Genomic DNA, 22,480 nt, shown 5'->3' with positions numbered 1-22,480 from the left:
GATTAGCAAGATGGAAATGGTTAGAATGCAATCTAGGTTTGACACGGTATGTTTTCAATTTATATTGTTGGGTTGTACACTGTATCCTAGTGGGAATAAATTGTTCCATGTTGCATAAATGTTAGAAAAGATATGTCTGGAGGCCCCTCCCATATTGTGCACAATGCCATTATTCATGAGAAAATGTATTACTAAGTTTAAAAAAAAAGACTGCAGGAATCTTTGTGTACTGTGCATATTTTGTCATTGACCCAATCTCAGAAAGGGCTGGTCTTTACTATTTCAACAGCTCCTCAGTCTCTTCAGTCACTATAAACATAAATTGTAGGAGAACAACAAATAGTAAGCTATACTGAGTACCAAAATTCAAAAGTTGTAGATAACTATTTTTACTGCGAACTGAATAATCCCATATGGCTGTTGAAGATTTGATGAAGATGGGGCTGACACCTGTTCACTTTTGTGCAAGTACACTCCTGCTGAATACAAGACTGTTTGCATATTCTCCTGTCTTGTTCCCTTCCCAGGATTTTCAGGCATTTTCTCTTTTTTTGGTCTTCTATTCCCTGGAATGTTACAAACCTTAAGATGTTCTTGCCTTACTGTTTACTTTTATTTTCTTCATTTACTTTTTCTCTCCCTTGATAAACAAATTAATTTGGTACTGTTCTACTTAATAACTTTGTCTTTACAAAGTGACCTCACTCAGAGGTGTACTTTGACTAGATGGACCCTGTTTTTGGTGTGTGTGAATTTTCTTGTAGACATAATATATAGACCATAATTAAAGCACTAGATTTTTCAATATGGCTATTTAAATAACCTTCTCTCGTGGTAACATAACCTTGTGTTACACACATGGCAGCTACTAACGAGGTCTTGGTTTTGGAAGTCCAGTACAAGGAGCATGAGATGTCTCTGGAGTCACAGACATCACTCACTCTGTTGGATCAGCTGTACTCTCATTGTCATTCACCTTTTCATTGACATGAAAATAAAGAACTTGCTCTTATAAAGCAAGTTATTCCATGTCAAGGTGCTTTATTGGATTACCTTTTGGCAAAGAAAAATTGAATTACACTGACTTTTGCTGTGTTAGAGACTGGGCAAACAGCTCGAACCTGTTAGTGCATGCCTTTTCCGAAGGAGTAACCTGAGATATTCTGTGTTCAAAAAAGCAGCATTCTCTCAGCAGTACATTGGAGGAACAGTTAGATTCAATGCTGTGACTCAGATCCTCAAACTGGGTTTTGTTAACGATGGTTTTGAAGGCCAAGTGCTATAAATTGAGTCATTTTAGTGAAAGTTGAAGCATAGCACATTGACTAGTAAATCTTTAATCTTCTGTGTTACCCAGCATGGGGCAGTGAATTCTACTTCAATGCCAGATGGTATGCATATGGTGCCCTCACTCTAATTTCCTGCATTCATCCTATTCACATCAATGTTGCATCAACTGCTGATTTTCTGGACCTGATACTTTGTGCACTTAAGTTACTGGACTAGCTTCAGAGGCATGGATTGTTGATTTCAAACTATACCATGATAACTGAGGTATTTTAATTTCAGTTAATTAGAATTAAATACTAGGTTTAGGACTGGTGACGTAGAAACTAATTCATTGCTGTAAATATTCACCACGTTCACTGATGTTCTTTAGGACAGAAAATTTGCCATCTTTACCTGTTTGGCCAAGTGTCACTCTGAACCCCTAACATGTTAACCAAGTTCCTCCATTACAGGGGTAGTCAGGATTGGATAATAAATGCCAGGAATGTGAACTGAAAGAAGTTTTAAAGACTGCCTCATTACCAGATTCTGTTCTGATCTCCAGCTGATTCTGTCTAACGTGCCATTGCATTTGAGAGGTATCTCAGGATAGTACTCAAGCTAAGTCTTCTCATGAACTTTTAGTTTAATTGAGCATTTTCTGTCTTGCTGGGATCAAGCAGAGCAAATGGTATCTTACTTTAGACCTTGTTCATTCAGGGTAGGTCTTTTCAAAGGCAACAGATTGTGCAGGAAACAACAGGAATAGACCATTAGGCTTGTTGAGCCTGTTCTCTTCCTCCCCCCCACCCAATAGATAGATAGATAGATACTTTATTCATCCCCATGGGGAAATTCAACTTTTTTCCAATGTCCCATACACTTGTTGTAGCAAAACTAATTACATACAATACTTAACTCAGTAAAAAAAATGATATGCATCTAAATCACCATCTCAAAAAGCATTAATAATAGCTTTAAAAAGTTCTTAAGTCCTGGCGGTAGAATTGTAAAGCCTAATGGCATTGGGGAGTATTGACCTCTTCATCCTGTCTGAGGAGCATTGCATCGATAGTAACCTGTTGCTGAAACTGCTTCTCTGTCTCTGGATGGTGCTATGTAGAGGATGTTCAGAGTTATCCATAATTGACCGTAGCCTGCTCAGCTACCAATGTTAAACTCTCCAGTACTTTGCCCACGACAGAGCCCGCCTTCCTTACCAGCTTATTAAGACGTGAGGCGTCCCTCTTCTTAATGCTTCCTCCCCAACACGCCACCACAAAGAAGAGGGCGCTCTCCACAACTGACCTATAGAACATCTTCAGCATCTCACTACAGACATTGAATGACGCCAACCTTCTTAGGAAGTACATTCGACTCTGTGCCTTCCTGCACAAGGCATCTGTGTTGGCAGTCCAGTCTAGCTTCTCGTCTAACTGTACTCCCAGATACTTGTAGGTCTTAACCTGCTCCACACATTCTCTATTAATGATCACTGGCTCCATATGAGGCCTAGATCTCCTAAAGTCCACCACCATCTCCTTGGTCTTGGTGATATTGAGACGCAGGTAGTTTGAGTTGCACCATATCACAAAGTCCTGTATCAGTTTCCTATACTCCTCCTCCTGTCCATTCCTGACACACCCCACTATGGCCGTGTCATCAGCGAACTTCTGCACATGGCAGGACTCTGAGTTATATTGGAATTGAGTGTGATCATTAATGTCCTTTGTTGTAGTTCCATACCCCTTGATGCCTTTTATATCAGGAAATCTATTTTTCTATGTCATTGAGACCCATTGTAGTTTGGCGGACCACTTCATCAAGTACCTTTGTTCCATCTGCCAGGAAAGGCAAGTTTTCCCAGTGATCACCCATTTTAATTCTACTTCCCATTCACAATCCAACATGTTGGTCCATGGCCTCCTCTACTGCTTTGATGAGGCCACTCTCAGGTTGGGGGAGCAACACCTCATCTTCCATCTGGATAGCCTCCAACCTGATGGCATGATCATCAATTTCTCTAATCTTCAGTAATTTCTACCCCTTCCCCTTCTCTATTTTTCTATTGCCCACTCTGGCTCCCCTCCTCTTCTCCTTCCCTGCCCACCAATTCCCTCTGGTGCTCTTCCCCCTTCCCTTTCTCACATTGTCTACCCTCCTCTCCTCTCTGATTCCTTCTTCAGTCCTTAATCTCTGTCATTCATCACGTTCCAGCTTCTCCTTTCAATGCACCCCTCCACCCGCGTAGCTTCTCCCTCGCCTTGTTTCACCTATTGCTTGCCAACTGGTAGTCCTTCCTCTTCCTCCATCTTCTTATTCTGGCTCCTCCACCCCCCCCCCCTTCTTTTCCAGTCCCGATGAAGGATCGAAACATTGACTGTTTATTCCTCTCTATAGATGCTGCCTGACCTGCTGATTTTCTCCAGCATGTTTGTGTTTGTTGCTCTGGATTTCCAGCATTTGCATGATCAATTGTGTTTATTTTTATCCTACACTGTATTCAGTGACTTGGACTGTAGCAGAGAATTCCACAGGTTAATCACTGTCTGAGTGAAGACATTGTTCCTTAACACATCCTGCGTCCAGACTGGTTGAACAAGACCATCTGACCATAAGACATAGGAGCAGAATTAAGCCATTCGGCCTATTGAGTCTGCTCTGCCATTCCATCATAGCTGATTTATTATCCCTCTCAACTCTATTCTTTTGCCTTCTCCCCATAACTTTTGATGCCCTGAATAATCAAGAACCTATCAACCTTTGCTTTAAATATATCCAATGACTTGGCCTCCACAACCGTCTGTGGCGGTTGAGTCCAAAATAGCACATGGTACTCCATTTTGGATGCCGATTCTAAGAAAGGCCCTGTAATAAAACATCCTTATTCCAAAATGAAGACTTAAAGCCTGTTGCAGGCCATTTGCCTTCTTGGTTTCCACTATTCAGGACATTTACAAAGACAGGTGTGTAAAAAAGGGCCTGAAGGATCATTGGGGACCCGAGTCACCCCAAACACAAACTGTTCCAGCTGCTGCCATCCAGGAAATGGTACCGTAGCATAAAAGCCAGGACCAACAGGCTCCGGGACAGCTTCTTCCACCAGGCCATCAGACTGATTAATTCACATTGAACCAATTGTATTTCTGTGTTTTATTGACTGTCCTGTTGTACGTACTATTTATAGCACATTGCACATTTAGATGGAGACGTATTGTAAAGATTTTTACTCCTTGTGTATGTGAAGGATGCAAGTAATAATGTCAATTCAATTCGATACGCCTGCATGTTTGCTTTCAATGTTTACTGTTTATGACTGATATACGAGGACATTCAGATCCCATTGTACATCAACATCACCATTTGTAGTCTGTCTGTATGTTTGGCCTGCTAAAGTGGAACGGCTTTGTATTCTCCTTAAACCATCCATTAACACCAAGAACTTACCATGTTAAATAATCATATGAACATTTAAAAAAGCTGCAGATGCTGGATATCTGGAAAAATACAGAAAAAGGTGGAAACACTCCGGAGCTCAGGCAGCATACGTGGAAAGAGGATATTTTAAGTCCTCTTTAATATTTAATATTTTAAGTCCAAAAAGCTTCCTCAGAACTATTCATAGTAAATGATCATAGATAGTTTGAAGATATATTAAATTCTCCCAAGGAATCTTGGCAGAATGCTTGTTAGATTATTTTAGAGTTAGAAAATCATGGATAGCAGACGTTAATTAAAAGGAGAACCAGTCTTCAGGAAATAAAACCTGTTCACAGTTTAACCTTAACCGATACTTTAATGCTATTGAAACTAATACTGGGTGTGGGTCATTTTGATTCTGGACCGTTGAAACCGCACAGGGGAAGACAATCGATGAATGTAATGTTCAAATCTTTGTTCATGTTAATTGTGATCATTGAAACCTTCAGAATGAGATAAGGGAAGGCATTAAGTGTCCATCTCCTGCATTAGCACATTGTGAAAGGCATATCCCTGTTACTTGACGTGCAGTTCAGAATAACTCTGCTTTGTCACTTATTATTCTGACTAGGAAGCCATCCCCCAACACTGTAACAAACAAAGGATCTATTTTGGGTGTCTACAGTTTGCGCTCAGAAGCTTTTGGACCAGCCACCTGTATTTGAATATTCAAACAACACACACAAAATGCTGGTGGAACACAGCAGGCCAGGCAGCATCTATATGGAGAAGCACTGTTGACATTTCGGGCCGAGACCCTTCATTTGAATTTCCAGCATCTGCAGATTTCCTCATGTTTGCTCTTTGAATATTCAAAGTGGTTCTCAGGTTGGGATTGTACACAAGTAATTCTGCTAAGTTACTCTCTATGTTCAAAATGTTAAAATTAAGTGATTTGAGCCATCAAGAGTATAGATAATTGTTTATTGTTCTCTTTGTGTGTAAAAAGTTCAAAACATTGTGTAAGCAGAGGAGAACTTGAATCTCCCCAGAAGGTCTGTGTTGAATATGTTTTTTTATATCTCCCAGTTATAGCTACTATGTGGCTCAGTTTTTTAGTCACACACAACAGCATGGGTTAGTTTCAGCTGATCTGTATCTGGCACTGTTTTATTATATCAGAATCAGAGGTAATATCACTGGCAACACACACAAAATGCTGGTGGAACACAGCAGGCCAGAGATACTTAAAACTGTGCATTCTGTCCACTCTGAACCCTCTATGAGGATAGGTTTGTATTCCCTCATCTTAGCCTTCCTGAATACCACAGTCAGCTTTTTGGTATTGCTGATGTTGAGTGGAAAGTTATTGTTGCGACACTACTCAACTAACTGGTATATCTTGCTCCTACGCCCTTTTGGCATCTGAAGTTCTGCCAACAATTGTTGTATGATTAGCAAATTTATAGAAGCTCTTTGAGCTATGCCTAGCCACACAGTCATGGGTGTGGAGAGAATAGAGCAGTGGGCTAAGCACACCTCCCTGTGGAGTACCAGTGTTAATTGTTATCGAAGTGGAGATGTTAATTCCAATCCACGTAGATGGTGGTTTTCTGGTTAGGAAGTCAAGGATCCAGTTGCAGAGGGAGGTACAGAGGCCTAGGTTCTGTAGATTTTTGCTGATTGATTTAAAAATTGCAATGTTGGGTTCTGAAAATGAATAACTAAGTGAATTCACTTTCTTTTTCCTTTTTTTTAAAATCGAAAATGTTGGACATCTGCAGTTGCCAAGAGCAAGTCAAAGTAAGTTGATAATTTTATTGTTCATTACTATTATCATTATATATTCAAAATGCTAAATGCTTTTCTGACTCACATCTTGGTGAGAATTAGGTAATTAATGACCGGATGGTGTTTTAGAAGTAAGTAATGATGCTTTTTATATTGTCTCCAATTATCTTCTGTCAAAAACAAGGTTCCATAAGAGACTTGGGAAACTCGCTGTATAACATTTTTCTGAATTAATGTTATAGAAGTTAAGTCAGTGTTCTGCATTCATTACTCCAAATAGTCCTTCCAGGGGAGGCAACTCTTCACCTGCATATCCGTTGGAGCCATATATTGTATCTAGTGCTCCTGATAGCGGCCTTCTCTATATTGGTGAGACCCGACGTAATTGGGGGACCGCTTTGTTGAGCATCTCCGCTTCATCCACCAGAAGAAGAATTTCCTGGTGGCCAACCACTTTAACTCCCATTTCCATTTTGATATATCTGTCCATGGCCGTCTCTTTTACCACGATAGGGCCACTCTTAAGATGGAGAAGGAACGCCTCATATTCTATCTCAGTAGTCTTCAACCTGATAGCATAAACATCAATTTCTCCTTCTGGTAATTCTTTCCCTCCCCTTTCACTTTTCTTTTCCCCACACTGGCCTCTTACCTCTTCTACTCACCTGCCTATCACCTCCTCTAGTACCCATCCTCCTTCCCTTTCTCCTATGATCTGTTTAAGATGGCGTCAGCGAACAGTGACTCCTCGGGTGACACCTTCCAAATAGTCAATTATTTCACCTTATCTATGCCTTTTACTGCTCTTTTTATCTTGTGTTTTGGAAACTGTGAGAACCTTTGACTTACAGTTTTGGAGTTCAGTCGAGTGATCTAGCACTCTGCTGTTCCCCAAGAAAATTCCAGATGAAGGCCCAAGCAAGGACTGAGCTCGAGCTGTTGCTCCCCTCGATGCTGATGAAGGATGTTTTTAAAATTCCAAGACATATGTGATTACCTGTGTGGACTGTAGTTTATATTGGTCTCCTTGAGTTTTTTTGTGATTTCTTCTTGTTGCTGACTTTTTCAGTGAGGAAGGGGTTTGGGTGTTTGATGTTATTGTTGCTATTTTTGTGTGGGAGGAGGTTGGGTTGGGTTTGATGTTTTAGCTGTCCAGTCCAGGAGGGTGATCGGTTAGTTTTTGCATGAGGGAGAAGTTGGGGGGTTTGGGGTTTGATGTTTTAGCTGCCATGTCTGGTTGGGTGATCTGTTAGTTTTTGTGTGACGGAGAGGTTGGGGGTTTGGGATTTGTGAGTTTTGTTCCTTTTTCTTGCAGGCGGGTGGCCTTAACAACTTCCATGGTTTTTTCTGTATTTTATGGTTATTGGAGAAGACAAATCTCTGAGTTGTATTTTGCATACATATTTTGATAATAAAATGAACCTTTGAACTTTTGATCCACTCTCTTCTGCTATCAGATTCCTTTTTCTCAGGCCCTTTACCATTTCCATGTGGCTTCACTTATCACCTTCTAGCCAGTCCTCCCCTCCCCACCCCCCAGCTTTTTATTCTGGCATCTTCCTCCTTCACTTCCAGTCCTAAAGAAGAATCTTGGTCCAAAACATTGACGATTTATTCCTATCCGTAGATGCTGCCTGACCTGCTGATTCCTCCAGCTTTTTTGTGTATTGCTTTGGATTTCCAGCATCTGCAGAATCTCTTGTGTTTATTAAAAGTCAGTATTTGTGTTCACTTTTTTGTGAATTTCTTAACAAAATTACCACAGCAGTATCAAAACCTCATGGACTCACTGTAATCTTTCATTGGGACCATCCTTGTAAAAGATACATACAGTTGGCCCTCCTTAACCGCAGGGAATTGGTTCCGGGACCCCCCGCGGATACCAAAAAACATCTTATTTAACCTGTCTCAGTGCGCCAGTCTTTAGGACCCAGCAGAGCTCTGAATCCGCAGTGTTTCTGTTCCGTTGATGGAAAACGATCACGATTGAAAATAAAGTGGAAATAATAAAACGATTGGAAAGAGGTGAAACGCCATCGGTCATTGGAAAAGCGTTAGGCTACAGTTGGTCAACGATCGGAACAATTTTAAAGGATAACGGATAAAGTGAGAATAATGGAGCATGTGAAAGGCCCTGCCTCGATGAAAGCTACAATTATTACTAAGCAACGCAGTGGTTTAATTATTGAAATACGTATGTTTCTTAAGTGTTTTATATGCATAGAACGGTAAAATATATACTATATACTAAGACAAACACTTGACTAACTGACGCTAAATAATACCGGATGTACCTATTCTGACTTACTTAGTAAGAGAACTTCCATTTTTTTAAATCCCGATCTGCGGTAACCTATGCACATCTTCCTGTATACTTTAAATCATCTCTAGATTACTTATAATACCTAATACAACGTAAATGTATGTAAATAGTTGTTATACTGTAATGTTTAGGGAATAATGACAAGAAAAAAACGTCTGTATAGTACATGCTCAAACAACAAGTGCTGGAGAGAGAACTTCCGGGTTTTCCCAATCCGCGGTTGGTTGAATCCGCGCATAAGGAGGGCCAACTGTAATTCGTTGATTCCAAACATGACTGTTATGAGCCCAGAGAATGGGGAGGTTTCTTTAGCCTTCTTCATAATTTGGAGGTATTGGAAGTGTAATAACTAACTTTATAAAAAAAGATGGTGGACTCAAAACCAGAGCATGAAAAGACTAGGAGATTTGGATCAGACTCGTATATATGATTCAATGTTGTGCTTTACTAGTACCCCAAAAAGGACTGTAACCCTTGAAGGAAAACATATTGGACAGGGAAAATGATAGATCTCAGTGTAGCAATTGGCAGTAAATGGAAGCTGTTGCAGCAATGTGCAGTGCCAGTGAGTAAAGCAGATCAAATATTGGAATGATTTCATAGATCAATACTGAGGTTAGCTGGTTGCCTCATGCCCTGGTGTGATAGGGACATGTTGTCCTAGCATGCAAAGTCAGCTCTGGCAGACTGGGTGGATGAAATCTACAGTGAGATCCAAAATCTAGGAAGGTGGTACCACATTACTCTGGAGAGCCAAGAACATGACAAGGTTCAGAAGACATCGTGGTCATCCATTGCGATTAAGGAAGACCCTTGGTTGTGATGCTTGTTCAAACCACCGGACTTCTGAGGTTGAGAAAGTAGAACTGCCCCAGTGTAATGGATTTTCCATTTTAAAAACTTCCTTGCATGGGTTTCCTGTCATCATGAGACACAACGGACGACCACCACTGAGCTCAAAATAGTGTGTATGTAATCCCACTACTTTATGAATCACTGGTGTGATTCCACTTGGGAAATTGTGTACTGTCCTTGTCAACATACAGAAATAATATAACAGCAATTAAAAAGATACAGAGAACACAACCGGAATAGGTGAGACAGGGAGGAAAAAGAAAATGTAATTTGGAAATTTTCCCCATTGAATTAATAACGAATGGTGTTTTAGACCCTGGAGGTTCATTTTAGAATATGAGTTGACAGCCTGTGCATGATGAAGGGATAAGTTAGGAATTAATTTTTGGACACATATTTCAATGATCATGTTTGGAAAAGCTCACTAGAAATTAATCTGGTAAATTGAAACCTTCCTTGAGCAGCTTTTTTGACCATTATTTCTGTCAGCAAAATGTATTTTCAGTTAGAGCATATGAGCAATTAGAGTTGTGATATGTAATAATGCAGCAGGGCTTTCCTTTTGTATCATGTTGCTTCTGTTGCAGACTTGATTTGTCAAGTTCATTATTGTTTTTTTTTTTCTAAATTTTATTTAAATTTTTAAATGGTTACAAGTGAAGAAAAAAAAAGATATGTGACCCTTCCCCCCTCCCCTTAATCCCTCCCCCCTAACTACCCTATATAAAAAAAATTAAGAAAGAAAGAAAAGAAAGAAAGAAAGAGTGCCTGGTTGTTGGTAGGTCTCCACATGCTCCATGGAGTTCTTAATAACTTTAGTATATATATTTATTTCTTTCCCCAAGTAGCCATTAATTTTCTCTTCAGAGCACCTATATATTTAATCCTGTCTTTTGTAAATAAGGGCCCCAAATTTTCAAAAATGTTTCATATTTATCTCTTAAGTTATAAGTAATTTTTTCTAATGGAATACAGCCATAGATTTCTTTTTTCCAACAATCTATACTTAAATATGTATCTGATTTCCAAGTAATTGCAATAGCCTTTTTGGCTACAGCCAGCGCAGTTTTTATAAATTCTTTCTGATATTTATTAAGTTTGAGTTTTGGTTTTGTCCCTTCAATATCACCTAGTAAAAGTTCATTATTGTTATACCAACTGAGTAAAGGCAAATTAGGCGGATCACAGTCTTCTTGCCTAGCAATACCTACATTCCACTAAAAGCAAAGGGGTAATATTGGAATTTGAAGAATCAGCTGGCTTTCCTTTTCTTCCACACCAACGGAAAAAATAGCTTAGATGCCTCATAAGGCTTGAGCGGGTATCTGATGGCTGAAGCTGAGGCAAGAATTTAGTTGTTCGCTCATCACTCTTGACTCCTTGCTGATGTACTCTACAGCAAGAAATGCCAACAGTCAGGTTTTTAGTGTGTGGCAATTTGGCATATGACAATGAAGATAAGTAGTAGGTTCTTCACCCCAAATCTGTGTAAAATCTATGGCACTAGGAAGACATTGGTGGATTGAGGACAGTTAGTTATTCCTTTAGTGGCCAATGGTGGCTTTTTTTCGTGTTGGTGATGTTTTAATTCAGAAACGAGCTGTATCCTGGTAAGTTTGTTTTGCATATCTTGGGAATGAAGTCACAGATCTACAAGCAACTTGGCTAAGGTAACAAAACTGAATATAGCTATCGCAAGTGTAGGAAGTAGCATTCTCCATGGACTCTATAATCCCAACAAAACAATTTAAACAAGATTAAAAGCATTCTGATGCAAATTAGAATTTTCATAGACTGTCTTCTTGGCCCTTTTAATCAACATATTGATCTAGTTTCAAGAATTGAATGCAAGAAACCTTGTCAGGAGGTACATTAATTGAATGCTCTGACCATGTGTCATATCACTCTTGGAGAGGTGGCAGCAGCATTGACATATAAATACTTTGGAACTTCATCAAATCTCGTGAGCAGAAATATTACACTTCCTTATAGAGTCATCAATGATGAAGGATCAAGACCAGAAGTTCTGGCAAGAACCGCACAGACATTGACTGCGTTATCCAAACTCAAGACAATATGGAGGGACAGCAACATCACCATGAAGTACAAGATCAGACTCCTGTGTGCATTGGTATTCTCCATCTTCCTGTACGCATGCGAGACATGGACACTCACAGCAGAGCTACAGAGGAAGAAACAGGCATTGGAAATGAGATGCTATTGCAACATCTTGAGCATCTCATACTTGGACCACATCACAAATGAGCAGGTCCGCAAGACCATCCAGCACCACATTGGCCCCTGTGAAGACCTTCTCACAACGGTGAAGAAAAGAAAGCAGTAACTGTGCATCAGTACCAGATTACTATAACCATCTTGTGTGATACCTGTTCCTATTTCAACAGTAACCGTTTACATTACTCACTAAGTACTGTTCACCCCGCTTCTGCAAGACTGACGCTTCCAGTTTATTGATGTCCTCCTTGTCAGTGGCACTTTTTAATATAATTACTGTACTCAGTCTCTTCCTGTGGTGGAGAGAACTTGATCATGTATCATTCCTCCATTGGGGATATGGGTGACAGCCTTGTGCTTGTCCCTATAACTGTTGCTGATAAAGGTATTCGCAACCTTCTTTCTCATCAATGTTTATCTCATTTATAGAACAGCTGCTTTATATTTGGAGTTGGAAACTCGAATCTGACAAGGTGGCGCCAGCGATCAATGGTGACTTCCTGCAGACAGCTCACGAAATTACTCTTCATCTTCTAAATATATTTCTTCTTCTGAACTGCGATTGATGGCAGCCTGTAATTTCTATTTTAAGGATGTATTTTTGAGTGGACTACATAATCTGGCATTTTTGCAATCTCTTGGAGGATTCAATGAGGATGAGAGGGGTGGGCATCGATTCCTAATGGTGGAACACGAACCCATGAACTCTGGCTGAATAAAGCATCAAGCAAGACTAAAGTTGACGAGGACAAGAGCGGAAAACAAATGGGTCTTCAGTGCCATCTGTCTGTGTTTGACCAGTCTCCCTCTTGCTGCTGCCAGCGGAAGTTACAGGAGTCTTGGGTCCCATGCTGCAAAATTTGATTCCTAATCAAAGTTCATCTCCTATAGATTCACTTTTGGGGACTCTGCGGTTTTAAGTTTAATGTCCTTAGCACCAAATGCGCTCTGTGGCTATTGCTCACTTTGGTGACTCGGCAGTTCATGTTCCATGTACTTCTGTTTACTCTGCTTTTATTATTTGTGCGATTTGACCGAGACACTTCAGCGCAGAACTGGCTCTGCGGCTGTGGCCTGCAGTCATCGACACAGCACTGAACTGACTGACTCGGTGGTTGTGGCCTGCAGTCATCGGCTTCTCGATCGGTTTCACTCTCCTTAGCAGCTCATGGATGTGGACTCTCTGTTGGGGACTCTGAGGTTTGATGGTTAACATCTTATCTGTTATTTATTCACTTTCTGTTGTTCATACAATTTGTTGTTTTGTGCATTGGGTGTTTGATGGTCTTTGTTGTGTGGGGTTTTTCTTTGAATGGGTTTTACCGTCTTTCTTTGCTTGTGTCTGCTTGTGGGAAGAGGAATCTCAGTTGTATACTGTATACATGCTTTGATAATAAATGTACTTTGAACTTTGAATCCTCTTTCAGTGCATCTTGAAGCGGACTTTGCTGTGGCCTTACCAGAAGCAGTATTTCTGGTTCCTCGGTTCTTGCACTAAACCTCTTCCTTTGGGTGTCTAATGCTATATTCTGCCTAATTAATGACCAGACAGTTTCAAGGTGATAAAGATGAATGAAACAATTGAAGTTAAACAATGAAGTGGATTTTGTTGCAGTTTGCATTTGGATTTGGTGCATTTTTGAACAAGTACACTAACTAGTTCCAATGTGTTTAATAACTGAATAAGTTTGGCAGAGATTGTATCCTGTGTGTAGGAAACTGTGTCCTCACTTGCTCATTGCTGTTTGGTGGGTGAGGTTTCTCCCACCTCAAACTTGGGAGAACTTCTTTGATTGACAAGTCAACATGAGGATAACTAGAGCAACACACGAAATGCTGGGGCAGCTCAGCAAGTCAGGCAGCGTCTATAGAAATGAATAAGTAGTTGACGTTTTGGGCTGAGACCCTTCTTCAGCACTGGAAAGGAAGAGGAAGATGCCAGAATAAAAATATGGGGGTGGGGGGGAGGAGGATAGCTAGAAGATGATAGGTGAAGCCAGGTGGGTAGAGGGCTGGCATTGAAGGAATCTAATAGGAGAGGAGAGTGGACCATAGGAGAAAGGGAAAGAGAAAGGGACCCAGAGGGAAGTGATAGGCTGGTGAGAAGAGATAAAACACCAGCGGGGGAATAAAGGGAGTGGGAGGGATTTTTTTCACAGGATGGAGAAATCAATGTTCATGCTTTTAAGTTGGAGGCTACCCAGGCGGAATATAAGGTGGCCTCATCCTGGTCCGAGAGGAAGCCATGGACCGACATGTTGGAATGGGAATGGAAATCAGAGTTATCTCCATACAGCTATTTCTTTAAAATCCAATAAGGAGAAAAATAAACTGAATTGTTAGTAATTGAAAAATGTCCATTTACATTAAATCCAACTGGATTTTTTTCTGAAAAGTCAAATTAATAACCTTAATGGAAGAAATGTAAATTTCATAGGATGAAGATTTGATGGTCCTGAAGGCTTTTTTGGTCTCCTGTCACAAAGCACATTCATAGAATCGTAGGAGAAGAAATCTATTTGCCAGTGGGTATGTGCTTACTGTCTAAAAGAGCAGTTTGTAAAATTTACAGGTCTTGCACTTTCTCCATTCTCCAGCATTTTGCTCAGTACAGTTCCTCTCCAGGTAATGACAGTTTTGTTCCTGTGAACTGTTCATTACCCAGATAGGTTGCTAGTCAAAATTGGGACTCTGAACTGAGTAATGAAGGGAGCAGCAGAGTGAATGTTTCTAGTTGAAGGCAGTTCTTTAGGAAAGTGAGGAAATAGATTATTCAAAGTTGCAGGGAAAGGGGAAAGGAATAGGACAATGAGACTATCTCTTTCTGCGGAGTGCTTGCAGTGTTTTTTGTTTATAATTGAGATTTACAGCATCTTGAGATGTATAAATTTCAATTTCTGCTTACGCCACCTCTGCTTCTTCCCCACCCAACTTAAATTGGTGCCCTCTAATTATCAACCTGTCAGCCTATGCAAACATTGTTTAGTTCTTTCACCTAATCTCTTCAAAATTTTAACCACCTTTGTTGAATCATATAGCCTTCCCTGCTCCCAGGAGATTAACCTCAGCTTTTCCAATTATCCATGTAACTGCACCCCTGCATATCTAGAATTAATCTTTTAAAACTCTTCTCTAAAGCCTTTGCATCCTTCTTGAATTGTGAAGGACTGGATAAACTGCTCCAGCTGGGGCTGAATAATGAAATGTGTATTTTCAGTTGCCTAGTGGGAACAAAACCAAGAGTGTCTACTATTAAGAGTCAAAATATATGGAACTGTTTTACTGACAGGCTCTTATTATCTTAAGCTGTCAAGCTCCTTATGTTTTGTCCAAAAACCACAATGATATATTGGTTTAAATAGGGTTGTTGCATTTGTTTGGTAAGCAGTCATCTGCTTAAACTAACTGACTAAAGAAGCAGTAATAATGACAAATATAATTGTGGTCAATTTCTTCTTCCAGTCACAGCAGGAACATATCAAGGAAAGGACAAGAGAAACTATTTAGTTCCATCTGGACAGGACTAATGATAATCACTGGCTCTCAGTTTAAGGATCCGATCCTGAATTTTAGGACACACCCTGTAGATTTGGTGACTCTTTGCCAGAGTTAATTCTGAAGAGGGCCCAATCATTGGTTAACTTAGAATTGTTCTTGTAGTGCTATATTTGTATTTTATTCCAGTTGATTCTCAGGATGACAATGATGATGGCAAGTGTGCTACTTGTCCTTGCCAGGTGAAGAGGTGAGCTGTCCCATAGGTACATGAGGTGCTTATGTTGGATAGGGAATTGCAGGACATTAATCCTATGTAGGAGCAAGGCTGGTTTTTGAGATGGAAGTGATGGCATTCCCATGGGCTTGTTGCCCTTTTCTTTCTGCAGGGTAGATGTAAGTCTGTCAAAGGTTGAGAGGGTTACACAGATATGCGACAGATCTTTAATGTATGCCAGGTGTGGTTGAAACTAGGGGATTAGAATTTGAAAAACTAATCAATGAAATATGTGATTTGATGGAAGAACTCTATTGATCAGCAGCATCTATGGTAGAAAATAAACAGTTGATGTTTCAGGCTATCTGGACTGAAAGACAGAGGGGAGATAGCTGGGACACTAAGGGGAAGCCTAGACTCTTCAGTCTAGATGAAGGGTTTCGACCTGAAACATTGTTCATTTCCTTTTAATAGATACTGCCTGACCTGCTGAGTTACTGCAGATTCCAGCATCTGCAGTCTCTCGTACCTCCACCTAGTTAATGTAGTCTGTTTGAACTTTCAGGTCTTTGATAAAGTGCTACCCAAATGATAATTGGAAAATAATTTGAATACATGATATTAGAGGTAATATGTTGTCCTGCACTGTATGCTGGTTAGCAGACAGAAAAGAGAATAAAAATAAATGGGTCCCCCATGAATTGGAAGGTTGCAGCTGGACAAAGATTTTGACCAAAAGGATTAAGGCTGGAGCCACAAGTTCCAGATGATTTGGAAGAAGGTGTAATGTATCCAAGATTACTGCTAGGTGGGGTTGTGGACTGCTTAAGTGCGGATGCAAAGAAGCTTCACGGGTACGTTGGCAGAGTAAGTAAATGGACAGAGAAGTGGCAGATGGAAGATAACAGAAAAATACAAGATCATCCACTTGCTTAGAAAACTTAAAAAAAACAAAATAAAGGGTCCTAGACTTCATTGTAAGAGAACAGGAATATGTCATAGGAGAGCAGCATTAGGCCATTTGTTCCATCGAGCCTCTCTTCCATTTCATCATGGCTGATTTATTATTCCTCTCAACCCAGTCTTCTGCCTTCTCCCTGGAACCTTTAACGTCTTTACTCATCAAGAACCCATCAACCTCCGCTTTAAATATCCCCAATGATTTGGCATCCCAGCCACCTGCGGCAATGAATTCCACAGGTTCATCATGCTTTGGCTGAAGAAATTCCTCTTTATCTCTGTTCTAAGGAGACATCCCTCTATTCTGAAGCTGTGTCTCCTGGTCCTACACTCCCCCACTATAGGAAACACCCTCTCCATATCCACTCCATTTAGGCCTTTCAATATTTGATAGGTTTCAGTGGCATACCCCTCATTCTTCTAAACTCCAGCTAGTACAGGCCCAGAACCATCAAACACTCCTCGTGTTAACCCTTTCATTCCTGGAATCATTTCAGGAACTCCTCTGGACCCTCTCCAATGCTAGCATAATCTTCTCTTAGATAAGCAGCCCAAAACTGCTCACAATACTCCAACTGTGTTCAGCATTACATCTTTTTTTTATATTCTAGTCCTCTTGAAAGTAATGAATTTGACTTCCATACCACCAAATCAACCTGCAAGTTAACCTTCAGGGAATCCTGCACAAGGACTTCCAAGTCCCTTTGCACCTCTGATTTCTGATTTCCTTCCCTGTTTAGAAAATAATCTATGCCTTTATTCATTCTAACAAAGTTCATGACCATACACTTTCCTACACTATATACCATCTGCCTCTTCTTTGACCATTGTTCTAATCTGTCTAAGTCTCTGCAGACTCCCTGCTTCCTCAAACACTACCTGCCCCTCCACTTATTTTTATATAATTTGCAAACTTTCCCCACAAAGCCATTAATTCTGTCATCCAAATCTTTGACGCATAGCGTGAAAAGACGCGGTCGCAATACCAACCCCTGTGGAACACTACTGGTCAACAGCAGAAAAAGCCCTCTTATTCACACTCTTGGTATTTTGCCAATCAGCCAGTCTTCCACCCATCATAGTATCTTTCCTGTAATACCAAGGGCTCTTATCTTTTTTAGCAGCCTCATATGCAGCACCTTGTCAAAGGGTTTTCTGAAAATCCAAGTCAAGAACGTCCACTGACTCTCCTTTGTCTATCCTACTTGATATTTCCTCAAAGAATTCCAACAGATTTAAAAAGTGCATGTACCCTGCCTCTTTTTTTGCACTATCTGTTTATTTTTATCTTTATTTAGCTACTGTTGCCTCAACACAACAAATTTTACGTCATATAAATCAGTGATAATAACTCTTGATTCCTGTCTAGTAGTTGCTGATATGTGAAGTTGCTGCACTAAGCTTTTTGGAACTAAAGATTATGTAGTATTTCTCACACAAAGTGCTGGAGGAACTTAGCAAGTCAAACAGTATCTGTAGAGGAGAATAAACAGTTGGACTTTTAGAATGAGACCCTTCATCGACTCCAGATCTTCAGCATCTGCAGAATCTCTTGTTTAAGCAATGTTCCTCCTCTGAAGGAGGACATCTTATTTTGTATATATCCATTGAGATTGTGTTTGACAGTGATGCACTTTACAATTAAGTAACTGATTGAGGTGTGAATCCTTGAAGAGGATATAGTTTTTATTTCAAAACCTCTCTCCTACCTCTTCCTCTCTCTCTCTTTCTCCCCCATCTCCCTCTCCCCCCTCCTCCTTCTCTCCCCCTCTCCCCTTTTCCCTCTTTCTCCCCATCTCTCTCTCCCTCCTCTCTCTCTCCTCTCTCTCTCTTCTCCCCCCATCTCTCTCTCTCTCTCTCTCTCTCTCTCTCCCCTTCTCCCCCGCATCTCTCTTTTTCTCTCTCCTTCTCCACCCCCATCTCTCTCTCTCTCTGACCCAGGCTGTAGAGGTCATTGTATGTGTCACAATGATTACAACTAATTCAAGGAGATGGAGTGTTTCATTTTCACATCTTCAGGGACAAAGTTATTAACCTGGTTTTCTTTAGAAGAGCTGTGTAATTGAAATTTTAGAAATCCCCAACCAATCAGTTAAGCCTAGAGCAAGTGAAATGCTTACATTGGCAAAGAGCCATCCACTTCTTGGAAGAGTGTAATCATTGCTGAAGCATGGTTAATGTCCTTCACAAATTAAAATGCCTAAATTCTCACACCAAGCTAGTAATTCATATTTTGATGATACAAACCACAAATTGTATTGGACTGCAGCACTTTGATTTCCACTCTGCCCTGCAGCTGAACTTTATACCCCAAGATCTGACTTACAATAGATCCTAGGCTTCAAGAGAACTCATTTTCAAGTATGGTATTGTAAAATAGTTACAGCATGGAAGAAAGCCCTTCAGTCTGTTGAGTCTGTACTAGCCCTACTGCCTCACCTTTCTGAAAGCTCTGTATATTTTTACCAAGATAGTTGAACATGGTAATTGAATCTACCTCCAGTATCATCCCCATTGGCATCTTCCAGAGCCCAAGTTGAAGACATTTTCCTCCTGGCCTTTCTTATATGTGATTTCACCTCACTTCATTTCCATGACCAATCCAGATATCAGCCCGTTACTGCAATCCTCACCTCGGTTCATCTTACTCCAGTGTGATCCTCCACCAGTCTCAATGCACCTCAGTGTTCCTTGCCGTGTATTAGCTCTCGAGGTAACAGTGCAGGATGGCCATGGGTCTTTCAGCCAGCCAGGTCTGTGCTGACCATGATTCCAGTCTAGTTAATTCCATGTGCCTGCACGTGGTCTGCGTATCCAGGCAGGGAGGGTATACATCATACCCTCCCTGCCTTAAAGTCTCTTTGGTACTGCTTTTGTACCTGTTTCCACCATATTCCCCTAACAGCACATTCCAGGAACCCACTACTGTCTCTAAAAATAAACTTGCACATCCCCTTTGAACTATCTATCTTTCACCTTAAAGTTATGCTGTCTAGCTTTTGACATTTCTATCCTGTAGAAAGATTCTGACTTTATATTCAATTTACGCCATTCTTAATTTATGACTTTCAGGTTTCCCCCCGGCTTCTGATGCTCCAGTGAAAACAATCCAAATTTGTCCAACCTCTCTTGATATATAATACTCTCTAATTCATGCAACATTTTGGTGAGCCTCTTCTACACACTTTCCAAAGCAGTAGGTTGAATTTTTGCCACACCATCTAATTCTGTCATTGTGTCAATCACCATGCTAGCATGTAGGCCTCCATTAGTCTAGATAGACCATGGATTTGCACCTTGGAAAGTTTCCAGGGCGCAAGCCAGGGTAAGGTTTTTTTTTATGAAAGACCAGCAGTTGCCCAAGCTGCAAGTCTCCCTTCTCCACGCCACCAATGTTGTCCAAGGGAAGGGCATTAGGACCCATACAGCTTGGCACCGGTGTTGTCGCAGAGCAATGTGTGGTTAAGTGCCTTGCTCAAGGACACACACGCAGCCTCAGCCAAGGCTCGAACTAACGACCTTCAGATAACTAGATGAACGCCTTAACCACTTGGCCACGTGCCAACCACCGTACTAGCAATACATTGATAAAGAAAATCTTGGAGCATTCCAAGTTTGCTTCAAAAATTCCCATCTGCTAGAACTTCATCGGGTAAGACCTTTGATCCCCCTTATCATCTCCCTTGCATTTTGAAACGCTGTTTCGTTTGGCTATACTCATGGGTATGGTTAAATGACAATTAAATGTGAAAACCTACCATTGCCCATTGTTGCTCCATTTTTTTGATCTCACTGATTTAGCAGTTTTAATTGGAATTGGTTTATTATGGTCTTGATACACGATGCAATGAAAAATGTTTTGTTACATGTAGGTAGTTAAAATAAAACAACACTGAATATAGTGTTACAATTACAGACAAAAGTGCAGTGCAGGTAAAATAAAGTGCAAGGACTATAATGAGGTCAATTGGGATATCAACAATATAGTATGACATTTGAGAGGTGTATTAAAAATTCTGATGTTATACTGGAGAGATTTACCTAAGTTGTCTTGGTCTCTGTTTCCCAACAACACAAGGACTGACTGTTGATTTTCCACAGGTCCATCCTTGTGCAGATGGTGAGTGCAGCCGGAACTGGGTACTGCTTCAATACAAAGCGGAGTCGACTCCGGGACAAGTTGGTATTAAGGAAACATGATCCTAGAGGTAAATGTAACGTGAGCATCTGTCACATCAGTTGCTGGCTTCACTCAACACTCTTTATCGTACAAGCCACCTATTCTCGTATCTACAACATTCCCACTAAGTTTTTTTTTTACACGTGTCGACCAACCAATGTTCTGAGCAGGAAATTTTTATACAGCTTCTAAACTGCACAGCACTTTAATGTTTTGTTTTGTAATACAACCATCAAACAAACACAAACCACAACTCACAACACAAGTAAACAATAAACATGAAAAAGTCTGCAGATGCTTTGGAAGAGTATTCACTACATGAAAGGATCTTGGCAACTGCAGGGATGACTTGCAGTGGACTGAAAAGCTTAAGCATGTAGATATTAAGGAAGAGGATGTGCTGGAGCTTTTGGAAAGCATCAAGTTGAATAAATTACCGGGACCAGATGAGAGGTACCCCAGACTATTGTGGGAGGTGAGGGAGGAGATTGGTGAGCCTCTGGCGATGATCTTTGCATCATTAATGAGGACAGGAGAGGTTCCAGAAGATTGGAGGGTTGTGGATGTTGTTCCCTTATTCAAGAAAGGGAGTAGAGATGGCCCAGGAAATTATAGACCAATGAGTCTTCAGTGGTTGGCAAGTTGATGGAGAAGATCCTGAGAGGCAGGATTTAGGAACATTTGGATAGGCATAATATGATTAGGAATAGTCAGCATGGCTTTGTCAAAGACAGGTCATGCCTTAGGATCCTGACTGAATTTTTTGAAGATGTGACTAAACATATTGATGAAGGTAGAGCAGTAGATGTGTGCATATGGATTTCAGCAAGACATTCGATAAGGTACCCCATGCAAGGCTTATTGAGAAAGTAAGGAGGCATGGGATCCAAGGTGACATTGCTTTGTGGATGCAGAACTGGCTTGCCCACAGAAGGCAAAGAGTGGTTGTAGACGGGTCATATTCTGCATGGAGGTCAGTGACCAATGGTGTGCCTCAGGGATCTGTTCTGGAACCCCACTCTTCGTGATTTTTATAAATGACCTGGATGAGGAAGTGGAGGCAAACACGAGGAAATCTGCAGATGCTGGAAATTCAAGCAACACACACAAAATGCTGGTGGAACGCAGCAGGCGAGGCAGCATCTATAGGAAGAAGTAATGTTGATGTTTCGGGCCGAGACCCTTCGTCAGGACTAACTGAAAGGAAAGATAGTAAGAGATTTGAAAGTAGGAGGGGGAGGGAGAAATGCGAAATGATGTGAGAAGACCGGAGGGGGTCACCTTTCCGGCTTTCAGCTTCACCACACCCCCTCTGGTCTTCTCCTATCATTTCTGGATTGGGGAGCATGTCTTATAAGAATAGGTTGAGTGAACTTGGCCTTTTCTCCTTGGAGTGACGGAGGATGAGAGGTGACCTGATAGAGGTGTATAAGATGATGAGAGGCATTGATCGTGTGGATAGTCAGAGTTTTTTTCCCAGGGCTGAAATGGCTAGCATGAGAGGGCACAGTTATAAGGTGCTCAGAAGTAGGTACAGGGGAGATGTCAGAGATGAGGTTTATACACAGAGAGTGGGTAGTGCCTGAAATGGGCTGCCGATGACGGTGGTGGAAGCGGATACAACAGGGTCTTTTAAGAGACTCCTGGATAGGTTCATGGAACTTAGAAAAGTAGTGGGCTATGGGTAACCTTAGGTAATTTCTAAAGTAAGCAAGGACATGTTCGGCACAGCTTT

The 22,480-nt window shown here is 40.8% G+C and overlaps 1 protein-coding gene across 2 annotated transcripts in view; it reads left to right on the top strand.

Annotated features, from left to right (window-relative positions):
- The window catches only part of mrpl33 (mitochondrial ribosomal protein L33), a 51,522-nt gene that overhangs the window by 26,230 nt on the left and 2,812 nt on the right, over positions 1–22,480 (top strand). The window contains exons 1-3 of one of the 2 annotated variants that reach the window (XM_073056028.1): positions 5,933–6,352; positions 6,474–6,492; positions 20,667–20,773. In XM_073056028.1, the coding sequence (XP_072912129.1) occupies positions 6,292–6,352; positions 6,474–6,492; positions 20,667–20,773 (187 nt within the window). In that variant the 5' untranslated portion in view covers positions 5,933–6,291. Of the gene's footprint in view, positions 1–5,932; positions 6,353–6,473; positions 6,493–20,666; positions 20,774–22,480 lie in introns of those variants that run through there. The other variant, XM_073056029.1, reaches the window with a different exon arrangement.

This window comes from Hemitrygon akajei, chromosome 9, assembly GCF_048418815.1.
Source record: "Hemitrygon akajei chromosome 9, sHemAka1.3, whole genome shotgun sequence".
NCBI lineage: Eukaryota > Metazoa > Chordata > Chondrichthyes > Myliobatiformes > Dasyatidae > Hemitrygon > Hemitrygon akajei.
This window is presented reverse-complemented; position numbering and strand designations above follow the sequence as displayed.